At 35.3% G+C, this 16,219-nt stretch overlaps 2 protein-coding genes across 2 annotated transcripts; both read right to left on the reverse strand.

Moving 5' to 3' along the window:
- Positions 1 to 312: 312 nt before the first annotated feature.
- Positions 313 to 2,421, reverse strand: LOC132111158 (enoyl-CoA hydratase, mitochondrial-like). The gene is made up of 8 exons (XM_059518318.1): positions 2,269 to 2,421; positions 1,676 to 1,873; positions 1,459 to 1,586; positions 1,269 to 1,368; positions 1,077 to 1,181; positions 869 to 988; positions 641 to 708; positions 313 to 565 (listed from the first exon to the last, which is right to left on the reverse strand). The coding sequence occupies exons 1-8, from the start codon at positions 2,357 to 2,359 to the stop codon at positions 500 to 502; spliced, it is 876 nt and encodes a 291-aa protein (XP_059374301.1). The 5' UTR covers positions 2,360 to 2,421; the 3' UTR covers positions 313 to 499.
- Positions 2,422 to 9,781: 7,360 nt separating this feature from the next.
- On the reverse strand, positions 9,782 to 15,386 carry LOC132110704 (galectin-related protein B-like). The gene is made up of 5 exons (XM_059517539.1): positions 15,226 to 15,386; positions 14,734 to 14,820; positions 14,540 to 14,628; positions 12,181 to 12,370; positions 9,782 to 10,241 (listed from the first exon to the last, which is right to left on the reverse strand). The coding sequence occupies exons 1-5, from the start codon at positions 15,256 to 15,258 to the stop codon at positions 10,098 to 10,100; spliced, it is 543 nt and encodes a 180-aa protein (XP_059373522.1). The 5' UTR covers positions 15,259 to 15,386; the 3' UTR covers positions 9,782 to 10,097.
- Between the last annotated feature and the right edge of the window lie 833 nt (positions 15,387 to 16,219).

Consider the following 16,219-nt stretch of genomic DNA (forward strand, 5'->3'; position numbering starts at 1 on the left):
AGAGTGTACAAAGTGGAATTGTGAATTGTCTCACGTCTTATACCTATACATTTCTGTCAAATAGGAGCCATATCAACATACAATGTCAAATCAGAGGGGTTCTGCAAAATTTTCAAGTGTTGTAACAGTAATTACAACACTTTAGGAAGGTTATGGCAATGCCATTTTCTCTCTCTTAACTTAAAGTGTTAAACTGTTAAAGTTAGCAATAAGCATGAATGAGTTACTGTATTGGATGCCTCTATTTATAGTGTATCAATAAAATAAGGTTTCAAGGTGATAATACCAGACCATCAACAATACCCAAAGATAGATTAGAAGTGGGTAATTTATAAATGAAACTAAATGTAAGCTCACTGTACTACATGCAAGTCTGTCAACACAGAGGTATAGATCTTGATGTTTTTCAGAAACACTTAAGTAAATGAAGGCAAAGTAGAGTACTATAATAATAGCATCTGATCACAAACTAAACACTTCAGTATTTTCCACTGGAATTTTAATTGTCCTGGAAAGCAGCCTTTCGCTTCTCAACGAAAGCAGTCATGCCCTCCTTTCTGTCCTCCTGAAAATTTGAGAAAGTTTAAGAATGAAGTCATCTTTTTCCTCAAAAAATATAAGTGGAAGAAAAGTGACGCACCGTTGCAAAGGTTGCATGGAACAATCTTTTCTCAAGTCGATTGCCCTCAGCTAAAGTCAGTTCAAATGCTGTAATTAAAGGTCAAATGAAACTGTCAGTTTCTAAATGGATGTACAGGACTATCTGTATTTTTTAATTCCATGAGCCTAATGCAAGTCATTCATGAAACATGAGCAGAATATATTTCAACAATAAAAGTATCCACCATCTCTTTAATATAACTCTTACCTGCGTTAAGAGCTTCTTTTGCCATCGCAGAGACAAGTTTGGAATTGCCAGCTATTTTCTCTCCACATCTGATCGCTTCTGAAACCAGCTGATCCACAGGAAACACTTTACTTACCAGACCTGTGAAGATGAATACATTAGTCCACTTCTTTAATTGAGAGAAGAAAGAACCTGTGGTATATGGCAAAAGAAAGTTTGAAAGACAAACCAGACTGTTTTGCCTCCTGCGCTGAGATTCTGTCTCCTGTGAGAACCATCTCCATTGCAAGGGATTTCCCCACTGCTCTTGTAAGCCTCTGAGTGCCACCAGCACCTGGAACCAAAGAAATGCTGTCTTTTCAGCTGCTTTGTTCTTCAGCAATGAATCAACATAACCAAAAATACTGATGCGTTATTGTACCAGGAATGGTCCCAAGCAGGATTTCTGGCTGTCCAAACTGTGCTTTCTCCCCAGCATAGATTATGTCACACATCATGGCAAACTCACATCCTCCACCAAGCTGGACAGGACAATACACTCATGTTTATGCTTGAGTGGGAATAAGGTTTAAACAGTCTTTCTAGTGAATGCATTTAAAACATGTACCTACCGCAAACCCATTGACTGCAGCAATAACAGGCTTTTTGACCGTTGATACCCTATTCCAATGTGCCAAGAAGTTTCCACCATAGCACTCTTGAAAGGTTCGATTCTGCATCTCTTTAATATCAGCTCCAGCTATGAAAGCAAATGTGTCAATAAAACACAATGATCAGCCCAGAACAATTCTATATAACACACAACTAATTTCACAGACAGTTTCACACCTGCAAAGGCTTTTTCACTTCCTGTGACGACAATTGCTCCCACTTCGCTATCAGCTTCAAATGCATCAAGGGCTTTGCCCACCTCCATCATAAGTCCGTCACAAAGAGCATTCAGGGCCTTTGGTCTGTTCAGTTGGATGAAACCAACATTCTTCTTTTCACCCTTTTTGTCAACTAGTATGTACTGATACTGGCCTCCTGCAATAGAGATGAAAGTGGGGGGACAAATTAACTCACGTTGAATCCATGCAGTTTTATAATAATTTAAAACAGTATTGATTTGGCATATATATCACCTCAGAGTTCACAAGATGTCATGGCTTTTTATTTTAGATATATTTCTACTATCCGCACTATATTATTATGTTATTCTTAAATATGTTTCAACTGTAAACGGTCACACAGACACACAGAGACAGACACACAGACACACACATAATTAATTGCAGCTACTATAAAGCTCATTTTTTTCCATTATTAGGTTACAGATTCTAGTACAACACATTCAGCAGTCACAGAACCAGAGCACGCAAAACTCGAGAGTAACATTGAAAATGAAGCCATTAATTTTACGGAGACATTGGTTCTGTTACCTGAACTGCATTGCCTTGTTGCCGCGAATGCAGAAGGTAGCAGTTTACTGTGTTTGAGCAGTAACCCTGTGGATCTGCAGAGCAGCGCCATGGCTGTGTGTGTGCACAGGTCAACGGTGACACTGCGACGCGAGTCGCTCTGGTTGGCTCTCAATGGTTACGTCACTGCGTAGACGGGATGCCAGATACTTTATAAAAAAAAACTCCAGTTAGAGTTATTCCACTAAAGCCTCTTTCAGTGATGTTTAAAGAGTTAATGATTTTATTTAGCCTTTTAATACTTTGATTAGACCTCGTTTTATCACAAGTATTAGGCTACATAGTAAAGAAATAGCAACGGTTCGTTTTGGTTTTTGTGCGTATAGCTCTCTTTAGATCACTTTTGTGAAAGAATTTCGCATTGTGCCAAATGTACTGCCTTTTTTGTTTTTGTATTCACAGTAGAAAACGTATATCATACAAAAAGGCTAATCGGATGTCAATGTTATATATGGCTTCAAAATGTATATTTATTACAATGAATGAAATGAAATAATTTCTTTCTCCAATAAAAGAAACCAACCAGTAGAGGGCACTATATTCTTGCAATTTACAGAGTTTGATGTTTACGCTTTTGCGTTTTGTTTGAACTGGTAAACCGTCAAGCAGGGGTGTAATCCAGAAAGGTTAATTTAGCATACAGTCACCCTGAACTCTCGGTTGATTAACCCAAACCTTGCTAACTTGAGGTATGGTTTAAAAAAACGCGTAGATAACTATTATATGACAATAAAATAAAAATAATAACATTAGAATAATATTTGACTTATTTTTTTCAAAACAGATGATCCCCTTGCTTGCCCTTAAACATACCAGGGCTGTGTCAGATATCCAGCTTTCTGGAATAGCTTATGTTAAGTGCTTACACAGGACACATTAAATGACTTCAAAGTCTGTTCATTTATTGATCAATTTATTGGTTTGCAAATCTATTAGAAAAGCACCGATATTCATGGAGGTTACAAAATTTACAAAATAAACAAATCTTGCCTTTAAAATAAAAAAACACAATGCATTGACATTAGCTTATGTTTATCCAGATGACAAATGTCACAACAGAATTAATCACCACAAGTGTACTTTTAGATATTTGTAATGCACATTTTCATTCACATATTCACTTTTTTCACCCAAATGCTATTCTTTAGTTGTACTATATATACACTGATGTATTTTACAGGGGTTTCTGGATTACTAACTTTTCATACCTTAGCAAATTATTGTTTTTGTTGATTTAGAGTCAATAGCAGCACTCGCTTCAACCACACATTAAGTACATTACAAGATCAATCAATCAATCAATAAAGGGCAAGTAAAAATTTGTATCTCTGTTTGTATAAATTATTAGTGAGAATAAAATTTTAGATCCCAAACAACAACGCCACATTTCAATAGGCACATTTCTGATAAATACCAAGTTAAAATAATAAATACCTCTGCAGGATTTAATCCATGAAAAAGATTGTGCAACTACATCCAACAGTACAAACTACCTCTAAATAATCAGCCACTTTAGAAATACATAAACACGTCTGAAATGGTTTCTTTATATAAAAGAACTGACATATTAAGCTCTAAAATCAAAGCTCTGAAAATCCAAAAAGGAAAAAAAAAAACATGTACCATGCTACCTAGAGTCTAAAGAAATCAACTAAAATGTTGATAAACTGTTAACCAGTGTAAACTCAGAATAAATATCACATAAACACCATACTAACACTCTCTTTAGTGTTAAGACATTATTGCAGTAGCAAAAGGATACATATATTAAAAAAATGTATCAAACAGATAATCAAACAATCAAACAGAGGCTTATTTAGTATATGTACATCCAAAGTTTGAAGGCTTCTTAACAATAGTTTACAACCAGGACATTCATTTTCTGCCCTCATAAATGTGAACTAGTTTGAAAGATTGGTAATTTTGAGATACAAGACAAGAAACAGGAATAAAGATGGAAGCATCAGAACTGGTATCAGTACTCAGGAATATTAGTAAGATCATAGGGAGAAGAGTTTAACAAAAGAGTTTGTTAAAAATTCAGCGAACTGTAAGTCACTTTGGATAACAGCGTCTGCCAAATACTTTAACAAAATCTATTATTATACTAAGGTTTTTTAAAGCACAGTGAACACTAATGACATGTTTTGTTTTTTTTAAATACAGATTCTCCCTCCCCATTTTTCAGTTATCTAGGTGTAATTTCACACACTTAATGTTTAGAGACTAAATGATGTTGAGAATGGTCAACATTTAAACTTTAAAACCACACCAGACAGAATGAAGCTCACATCTCACCAATTTAGCGGTTAAATAGCAATACTATTAAGTGCATCACATTGGACCAGATGACCATGTTTCAGTTGCTAAGTATGTCATATCAAAGTGCATTTTTCCACATGTCATATGGGACCATATTGCTTGTGCTGCCATACCAATCTCATTTAAATGTCTGCACGAGTTTGAGAGAAAAAAAATTGCAGAGGTATATCAGTATGAAAATGAACTATTTCAAATTAAATGTACAATACTTTATTTAGCTGGAGTTTTCCATCAGGATTACCTTCTCAACAGAGTGAGGATCTTTAATACAAGCTCCCTATTGAACTCAGTAAATCTTCTGACTTCAATGTTGGCCAGACGCTGATGTGGGCAAATGTTTTTTGGCTGGTGTTAAGTACTCTGGTGTATAATAGCATTATTCCATCACATGGAATTCAGTCAAGTAGATCGACCAGTAAAGCAGACAAAAACAGCAGCCCTTCAATTTCATTCATCACTGCCTCTATGCCCATGAGTTCCAGGACACAGACGAGGTATAATATTAGAAAATATTAGCCATATTAGCCAATAGCCACAATACTGAATATACAGTAATACTGACTAATGAGAAGCATTGCTGACCCTTTCACTACAACACAGGGCACATTCATCAACAAGAATTGATGTGACCATATAGTACTACATTCACCACCGTTCAAAAGTTAATTTTTTTTTAAAGAAATTAATACCACTTAACCCTTGTGCATTGTTCAAATTCACTACCCTTTCGTTATGTTCGGGATGAAAACATACACTCAATTAAACTAATGTAAAAATGTGTCAGATTCATATTTTTTCTCAATTTTTTTTTTGCATAAATCTGTTAATCAACTTCAGTCCTGATCAAAACTACCAAATGTTTTTAAGATTTTAACTCTTTAATTGCCAAGTTCATAAATGATGTCACTGACACACAAAATGACTTATTTTCAATATAAAAGTAATTGTGGCTGGATATTTTTTTTTTTACTTTTTATAACAGTCTTGGGCATGTCAAAGATTAGTAGCAACATTGGCTTTGATGCATTTTTAGTTTTTGTACAGCATTAGATTTAAATTTCTACCTAATTTGTTGTTGGTGGCTGTTTTTGCCCCATTGACTTCCATTATAACGACATTTTTTGATTGCAAAGCCATGACACCATATAATCATGCATTCTTGATTGTTTGTGGTTTTCCCTATTGGGAAGAGGTAAAATTTGTTATTTTTACAGTTGATCACTAGGTGGGACCATTAACCCTTTAGATAGGCCTGTGCAAAAAAAGGCTTAGTTTCTGGCTTGTATATGGAGTTATATTGAGTATAACAGCAAATTATAGTGTTTGTGTGTGTGAGAAAGAGAGAGAGAGAGAGAGAGAGAGAGAGAGAGAGAGAGAGAGAGAGCGAGAGAGACCTTTGCGCACTTACCTTGATGTATTTGAGAAAATCAAAATGTACACCTCAGCTCTAAGAACTACATGTAGTAAACAAGTGTATTTATGCACCTGCTGCCTTTTGATGGTGGTGATAAGTATAGACTAAACAAAAGCAAAGTATGTGGATTTAAACACTTGCATGCCATCGTGCTGGTCATTTAATGGTGAGAAGAGAAGCAAGCAACATGAGAAAGGGCTTGACTTGTACTGAAGTTTTAGAAATGATTATGCAGCTTGACCCCTCCAGCGAGCTGCAGCTTATTTGAAGTTGGTATTGCATTTTGGTTCATAATACATTATGTTCATAAATTTGATGCAAAGTAGATTTTTTTACAGGATTTTAAGGTTTTAAACTGACTTTACCATCAAGAAAAGATGAGCATTTCACACATAGACCATCCGTACTTTTCACCATCAAAAGGGAGCAGGTGCATAAACACACTTCTTTTTTTATTGTTTACTCCATGTAGTTCTGAGAGCATAAGGGGCATATTTGGATTTTTTCAGATACATCAAGGTAAGTGCACAAAGGTCTCTCTCACACCCTCTCTTTCTCTCTCTCTCTCTCACACACACAAACACTATAATTTGCTGTTATACTCCATATAACTCCATATACAAGCCAGAAACTAAGCCTTTTTTGCACAGGCCTATCTAAATGGTTAATGGTCCCACCTAGTGATCAACTGTAAAAACCACAAACAATCAAGAATGCATGATTATATGGTGTCATGGCTTTGCAATCAAAAAATGTCGTTATAATGGAAGTCAATGGGGCAAAAACAGCCACCAACAACAAATTGTGGAGAAAAAATTAAAATCTAATGCTGCACAAATACTAACAATGCATCAAAGCCAATCTTGTTACTAATCTTTGACATGCCCAAGACTGGGATAAAAGGTAAAAAAAATATCCAGTCCACAATCACTTTTTAAATTGAAAATATGTAATTTTTTGTGGGGGTTTTTGTCCCAAATCAGTGACATCATTTATGAACTTGGTAATTAAAGAGTTAAAATCTTTGATTTTTTAAAAATCATTTGGTAGTTTTGATCAGGACTGAGCTTGATTAATAGATTTATGCAAAAAAATATTTATCTGATACATTTTTACAGCAGTTTAATTTAGTGGATGTTTTCAGCCACGAACATAACGAAAGGGTAGTGAATTTGCCCAGAGTGTACCGTTGAGTTTTTGAAATATTTAAAAGCATTTTCCCAAAATATGAGTCATTGTCATGACTCATGAGTCATGAGTCATGAGTGGGGTGGTGCTAGCGCAGTGGATAAGACACATGTCTTTGGTGTGAGAGACCCGGGTTCGAATCCACTGTGAGACACCAATGTGTCCCTGAGCAAGACACTTAACCCCTAGTTGCTCCAGAGGTGTGTGACCTCTGACATATGTGGCAATTGTAAGTCGCTTTGGACAAAAGCGTCAGCTAAGTGAATAAATGTAAATGTAATTCCATTAGCTCAAACACAGAGAAAGTTGTGGCCAAAATAAGACTCAACTTTACCCCCTAGTGGACGAAAACGTCCCCAACAACACATTAGGGTTAATATCACAGCTTCCACAAAAATATTAAGCACAGATGTTCTCAGCATTAATAAGAAATGTTCATTGAGCATCAAATCAGCATACCAGAATGATTTCTGAAGGATCATGTGACACTGGAGGCCAGAGTGAAAATTCAGCTCGCAAATGTAGTCAATTTAAATTTGAAATAATATTTCATACAAACAATATTATTGCTTTTACTGCAGTTACCATGAAATAAATGCAGTCTTGGTGAGCATAAGAGACTCCTTTCAAAAATGTAAAAAAAAAATAAAAATAAAATTCTTATTAGACCCCAAACTTTTGAATGGTAATGTACATATGCATGTCATGCAAATGAATGCAAATCAAGAGGTGTTTTTTCGGATATTGTAATATAATAAGTAGCAATAATAATCACTGTTATCATACTAATCCAATCCTACAAGTGGAAGTTGAGCAGAAAACAACCGAGTGGACAGCATTTTGGGTTTACAGGACAAAGGTTCGGAGCAAAAAGCACTGCTGAATACAGAAAATACGCTGACCATTCATATTATGTTTATATTAAGAGGAGTGACATTAGGAGTACAAAGGAGAAGGAGAGAATAATTTTTTTTTTTTGAAGACTGAAGACACACACTCATTTACACCCACAGCTAAGCTTTTACGAAGCCTATCAGTGGATGACCGTACATTCAAGAAAAAATTCAGCCCTGTTATATCTGCTCATTCAACTTTTTTTTTTACGAAGTCTATAATAAAGCGTAAACATAGGCAGAGTTATTTTTTGTAAAACTGCAGCACTGAAGTCATTCCTCACAGAAAACATTGTAAGTGTCCAAAAGCAATAATTTGTTGGTTTGGTTGCCAAGAATTTAACATTATACTGTTGTAATTAAATATTGTGCAGGCGTGTAAGAGAATGACTGGATGATCAAATTTCTAAAAATAAAGTCTTCTACCTTGAATTAAATAATCTTCATGTGACATTCTACTATGGCTGCCCTCGACTAAAGATTTTCTAGTCGACTAGCAGTCATTAATTTTTAGCAATTAATAAAACTTGCCACAGCACACCGGCAGAAAAATTATGAATGCTTCAAAAAAAAAAAAAAAAAAAAAAACAGACGATTGCCTTAACATTATATTAATTCATTGATAAACTAGTGTTTTCTGTATTTTCGGCTGCAGTGATGCAGGTTTCATATGGATTACACAATCTGAAAATATTTGTTTCCCATTTGATTTGGAAAATTTAACATTTCACTTTCTATAGATATATTGTGGCGTTTTGGCTAACTGTTTTTGACATGCTCAAGTTCACAGAGCCCTAGATAGCAGAAAGCGCAATGTTTGCTGTCATTATTTTACAAAAGCACAATTGTTTTTTTTATTGTGAATGCACACAAATAAAAGTAAACTTTTGAAAAATTCAAAAGATGTATTACTCTAAGAAAATTAAAGGATTTTAAGTTAAATGCAAATGATCACACTGGTGCCTCCAAGTTAACTGTCATCTAGTGAGCATGCTGCTTCCACACTCCACATAAACACTTGAATAGCACACATTTTTCTAGGTTAATGTTAGAGAAAGCAGCCATGTTGCTGCTCCTTACATGTTTCAGATGATAAGCCACATTTGAATTTGATGAACGAAAAAAAGGTTTGGATATATTGACTGAAGTACTGCAAATACCACATAGACCAGCTGTTAATAATCTGTACATCACGGATTACGTGACTTTTCCACTTCCTGTGGATTGTTGTTTTTTCTGTGACTAATACGTTTTTGACTAATACGTTTTTGATTGACTAAGCCTCTTCTTGTCAACTAACAGTTTGTCGACTATTAAAGGGCAACCCTACATTCTCTAATATTTCAGTGTAACATATCCATCTCCCAAAAATGAAGTTGCAATGAACAGACACAGGAAAGGAAAGGTACTGTATGCCATTTTAAAATAATATCTTCCTTCCAAAATATTTGAATTATTAAGATTAAATAACGCAAATCAAACAAAGGTGGAATGGCAAATGCTGAATCTGAGCTCCTATATTTTAGCAGCCAACACATTTCAGAGTATCTAATAATAATTTAAAGTGAATTTGTCATCAGAATGAAATGAAATATAATTAACTATCTGATTTCCTGAGTTTTGGATCATTTTGAAACTACACCGCTAGACTTGGAGAGCAGCTAAACCCCAGTGGTGTATGTTACTGCCACAGAGTGCATATCAAAGTGTGCAATCCCTGAATTTTTTTTGAAGCTGAACAAATAAGCTACAGTATGAAGCAAAGATACTGGAAAACACACATCTGATATTGCAACCATTCCCCAACAGGTTATGATACAATACTCAGAAATCATCACGATGTTAGGTTAGAGGGCAAAAGAGAAGTGAAAATGCAGATGTTGTTGATGTCTTTGTGAGAGCTGTGGCAAGCGCACAGGTGCAGATGGTCACCTGTGAGAAGTCCTTTCTGGCGCGTGCTCATGTGTGCTTGGTTAGCCCAGCTTGGTGATCTGAAGACTCCCAACTATCCGGATCATATTAATGGCTGACAAAGACTTTACTTTGTGATAAAAGTCAAACAGCTGGTGTCCATCCACAAAGATCCTAAAACGCTGGTGCTCACAATGGATCTCAATCTGTATAAAAGGGGAAAGGAGAGGAGAGAAAGAGAAAATGAGATCAAATCAAAAGAATCATTTGTCAGTCACTGGGCCGCATTGTGGACAGTGTGTTGAAAGAAAGTGCTTGTCTTTCTTTGCATGACTGCTTATCTCAGCTCAACATTTAGAAACTGTGACCCATTTTTTGGTTCACCAGCCCAGATTACAAACAATAAGCACTCAATATCTTGGAGCATCTTTACCCACTTTGCTCATACTACTCTCTGCCATACAGAAAAATTCTGTAATTGGCTATTATAAAGGAATAAACCGACATGCAAAAGCAGTCATACTTTCTGAAAAAAAAAAATAATACATTGTGAACATGTCAAAGTAAAAAGAAAGTTTAATTTAAATACAAATAACATCAACATGTTTAAAAAAAACAAAAAACAAAACAAAAAAACTAATTTATCAATAAAAGTTAGTCTTTTAGTCAATCAGTATGTTACTGAAGATCTTCAAGCCCACCACTGCATGTGCGGCACAGCTAAATATGACTGATATTCAAACTATATTCATTAAGGTGTGAATGAATTTAAAACTATATGGCTACTCTATTTAAGCTATCATTTTGATTCCATTTACTTTATGCATCGTTCTCTTGGGATCTCCTCCCTTCTGGTGGATCCTTTAATTTTCTATCAATATTTCCATGTCCTCTCTCTTCCACTAATTTCTCTCCTTTGAGTCTTTCAGTTTAAAAAACAAAATATCAAATTTTATACTTCTTTTCATGATACTTTATAACAGTACAAGTTTTCTGCAAAAACATCAGAGAATAGTTTAATCAGTGTAATTATTTCATTTAAGAACATCAAATATGATCAAAAAAGAAAAAGGAGTAAAACAAATCTTAAATCATTTAAAATACTTTTTAAAGAGACCTTGTCTTGTGGTGTGACATCTTTGTCCTATGGTGTGACTGTACAGGCCTCACACCGGATGACATTTTCTGTCAACTCATAGGACATTTCAGCCTTTTGTGTCAATTAATGACCTTACTATTCTGTGCTAACCTGTCATTAGTGGTTAGCAAGACACATTTGCATAATTTTCCATGATTATACAGTTTAACATACAGTTTTTAATAATAATAATGATAAAAAAATATATATATATATATCATTTAGGGGTGTCACACCAAACGACAACAAAACCTAACACTTTTGTAGTGGCTCCTAATAAATTTAATATTTGAACAGTTCTGAGGGAAAAATTGACCATGGGCACATCATGGGCTTCAGTTACAATCATGAATGGGGTCCTTCAACTAATTAACTTTTTTTTCTAAAATTGGCCAAAAGTTAGAGATTATTTGTAACATTATTAACTCCTTTACTGTCACACTTAAATCAATTTAATGTATCCTTGTTGAATAAAACTATAAATTTTGTTACACAATAAATAAAATAGGAGCCCAAACATTTTAACAGTAGTGTGTAGTACAAAAAATACAGTTAATAAATTACAAATATATACAAAAAAATACCATAAAAGCTTATTTTTGAGGAAACAAATAAATACATTTTTTTAAACTTTTGTGATGATTTTAATTAAAGTATATAATAATTATAAACATACAAAAATAAATCTCATAATTTTGGTTGATAGTGTAATATAAGTGGTGTTTCAGAAGCCTTTAACATTAAAACACAGGGGGAAAAATAAGGAGATTTGCCACTATTTCAGAATTCCACTAAACACCACTGCTTTAGGCTTCACATTATGTGGGTACTGTACTTCCTTCTGTCTGAAGACATACCTGCATAAAACAGTAGTGTCCGTTAAGTCTGACTGACTAAGCAATGAGGCAGCTGCCATCGGTTTTGCACACAACCCTGGACTCATGCTTCATGCAGATTAGAGATCTCAGATTAGAGAGCATGTAGATGTCAGTGTTTCAGCTCATTACCCTAAAAGGCTGGTCCGGGATGAAGGGGAAGTAAGCTATGGGTGCCTCTTCCTCACTCCACTTCCCAGAAAGCCGTGCATTCCTCAGGAACTGTCTTTCGGTGAATCGTGCACTGAGTTTAAGGGCCACATCAGTGAGCTCTTCATCGTATTTCTCATCACTGTGGCCACATGTCAAACTGATGTCAAAGCTGTGCAGAAAACAAACATTAAGCATGCAAACAGCCCATTTCTGGTGCAATGCACTGCCTAAAGTTGGTCTTTTTTTTAAAGATTCATTCATTGATCCAAATATGTTTTCTATGTTATGTCATCATAACCATATGACAACCGTTGCATGATGAAGCATTACAAACTGTTTGCCTATTTACCAAACATTACAGAAAAATAGCATGCATCAACTTTCCATGAATTCCATAGTCATTTAGACCTGCACTGGAATCCATCACCATCACATTGAATGAGCACCACAGTGCATTCCTAATGGATCAGCCATCTGTTTAGAAAGGCTGAATTCCTGAGCTGAAATTACACACAATTAGTATCCCTTAACCACTGATATATCAGGACTGTATTGGTGCATGCTTATTAAAAATTTGCTGCATAAATACAATTTAAAGACTAAACCACCAATTTAACAAACGGCTCCATCCCCTCAGGCCAGGAACCATTACTATACCAGCACATAAATGATTCCCAGGAAACAATACCGGGATAATGCCGGTGTTCTGACGGAACACCATACCCATCAGAATAGGATACCTTCGTTAATGTGCATGCGCAGTAGTGAAATTGGTGGAATTGCTTATGCGTTAAATTTAAACATCATTTCAGCATACCTAAGATTACAAGCGGTAAGTGGTCTACAATTATAAACTATTTTTATTAAACCAGGGGCTATCAACAGCATACCCCTTTATAAACGGTATTTTTTATATTTTTCTACTTACAAAGTAGGGTAAATTGACAGACTCCGCTATAAAACTCAACTTCCGGTATGCTATTCTGACAAAGTATGCTACATCGACAGAACATGTCTCCCAAATGCATAAATGTAAATTGCAACAAAAACCCTTTGGAACTAGTTTGAAATAGCCACTAAACAACACGGTTTTAAAGTTTGAGGTTAGAAAAATGTAATTAACATTTTTATAAATTAAACTAATATTCTTCAGCAAGGATGAATTACATTAAAATAAATAAAACATTTTTGACAAAAGATTTGTCAAAATCCAGTAATTTTGAACTTTCAATTCAAAGAATCGTGAAAGCAAAATGTAATAAGGTTACTACAAAAAAAAATTAAGCAGACCAACACAAGTTTTCAACATAAGAAATATTTCTTCAGCACCAAATCAGCATTACAGAATGATTTCTGAAAGATCATGTGACACTGGAGACTGGAGTAATGGATGCCAACAATTCATCTTTTTCAATACAGGAATAAGTTACACTTTGAAATATATTAATTTAAATAATTTTTCCACAACATTACTGTTTTTAGTGTATTTGTATCAAATATATGCAAACTTGGTGAGCATAAAAGAACTTTAAAAAACAAAAAAATAAACAAATTATAATTCTTACCAACCCCACATTGTTGAAACCGTGTAATATCACAAACTACTGTTGAGTCTTTTCTGCTTTGCCCAATCTTAGGCTCTCATACGGTACTTGCCGTTTGGTGCTCCACTTCCTTACCTAAATACTACTTAATTTAATTAATAACACGCACAAATATTTCACCCCAGCCCAGCTCTGCTAGTGAAGAGAGCCCTGTTAGTGTTCTATATTTAAGCCAGTTTCAAAACTGCAGCGGTGTGAAGTGAAGCAGCGGTGCAACTGCAATAATGTGAACGTGACTGAGAATGTTGGTAAATGTACCCCTAAAAGGTGTGTGTGTATAGATCTATACCCATGTATATATATATCACCCTACAATAGAAGAAACTCATACAGGCTAGAACAACATAAGGTGAACGTGAACTACCAGTGAATCAAAAGATTTACCACTGATTATTAAAATCAACATCCTAAAATAATAAGTTTCCAAGACACACTCAGTGTTTTGATATGTTTCCTTAACAGCTCATTTAAACACCCATCATCGCAAAGCAGGGCACACACCCACGCAATGTTTCTCAAGCAGTTCTACAACCCAATGCAATCTGAAACAAGAGGCTCTGTTTCTCAAAACATAGTGCTGCCTATCCAGACAGAATATAGACCCATGACATCCAAAAATGTAGTTTAAGGGAGCCTACAAGGTTTTGAGACAGAGCTTCTGTCTGATGTAACCATTTGCAACTGTTAGAATGTGTACATTCTTAAATGTATGCAATTTTGATATGAAAACATACCTGTCTGGCTCTGGATCAATGATGCCCATTATAATGATTTTCTTTCCAGGCCTCATCCCACCTCTGATCCGTCCACTGAAAGGAACTGTCTGGTATGTCAGATGGGAAAAACAAACGAACAAACAAACAAAAAATCATCAATGCAGCAGAAACTATAACATAAGATAATGATGCGTTTTCAACATCATCTCTACCAGAATACGAGAGATGTCTTCTTTATCAGGGGAGATAAGCCCAGAATCTCCAAACGAATTATTAAAGTGAAGATCATCTTCGGTGTTCTTCAGATGAGAAAGAGAAGATTAACAAGTTAAAAAAGCAGTTAAATATGAGGAATGCAATAAAACACGAGTAGCCTACTGTAATTCAGATGCACACGATTTTAACAATAAAACGACACGCCTTCTACATCTGCACTTGAAAAAACATAATGTGCACTATATACATAAGAGCTAAAATAACGCTTTAAGTATTCTTTGTCCACTGCGGTCTACTGCGTCTGCATTTTAAAATCATCATTATGATTTTTTCAACTGTGTGAGAGATGAACGAGTTATCTCAACGCATGTATGTGATGCGTACTGATTTCCACTGCGCTTCTTATTAAATAAATGTTCTGTTAACAATAATGGCTATATTATGTAAATCTGAAGCATTGTAAGACTTCATAGGCATTTGTGACTTACTATCGCGTCCTTTTCCATGCTCGCCACCGCCATCTTGAACAAAATACCATAGGATGCTTATCAAAGGCGGTCCAGCCCAGGAATCTGTCAGTGTCGTGGCAGACCGGACAGAGAGCTGCAAGGTGCCCAAGTTCAAGAAGAAAACTGTAAATCAAACAGAAAATCTCTATTGTGTAGCTACGTGTCAAAGAAATATGTTGACACGGATTATCGAACGGGTGGAGGTTAATCCCAGCCTCTATATGAACCTAATCTGCTCAAATCTCATTGGACCTGAACATAAACAGAATAATAAGTGGCTACAGTTGAATTTTTTTTTTTTTTAACATGGCAATTATATTTCTTAAAGGTCCACCATAATGTAGCTGGAATTTGAAATGTTATTTGTAATGACTCATATTTTGTTAATATTGCTTGCATATTTGTTAGTAAGTAAACATATTCCTTGCTTTACTTTTGTGTTTGTGTGTGTTGGATTTTGTTGGTTAATTCTGAGAGAAACAGTTGATATTGTTACAGTATGTTTCTGATCTTTGAAATGTGCGCCCTCGCGAGCGGGGAGAGGGAGACCCCTAGAGGCAGTAGACACGAGTGGCTCTTCAGTAGTAATCCCGACATAGTGAACAAACATTTGCTGCACATTTAACTCACCCTCGGTCCATACAAGATTTAGATTAGTTTGTTTCATCATCGAAACAGATTTGGAGAAATTGAACATTGCATCACTTGCCAATAATATATTCAGCAATAAATGGGTGCCGTCACACAAACTGTTGATAAAACTTCACAATAATCCACAAGGAATCCACAAAACTCTAGTACCTCAGTTAACGTCTTGTGAGTGGTTAGTGCCTGTCAGAAAATGGATCATTTTGAATGGCTGTCAGTGGAGAAAGATGCTTTTCAGAAGCAGTTGGTGTAGTTACAGCATCTACCAGCAGAGGTTAACAAGGTTAAACCAGACCCTTGGTACAAACTGTTAACTGTGCAGTTA

The sequence above is a fragment of the Carassius carassius genome, chromosome 30 (assembly GCF_963082965.1).
Source record: "Carassius carassius chromosome 30, fCarCar2.1, whole genome shotgun sequence".
Taxonomy (NCBI): Eukaryota; Metazoa; Chordata; class Actinopteri; order Cypriniformes; family Cyprinidae; genus Carassius; species Carassius carassius.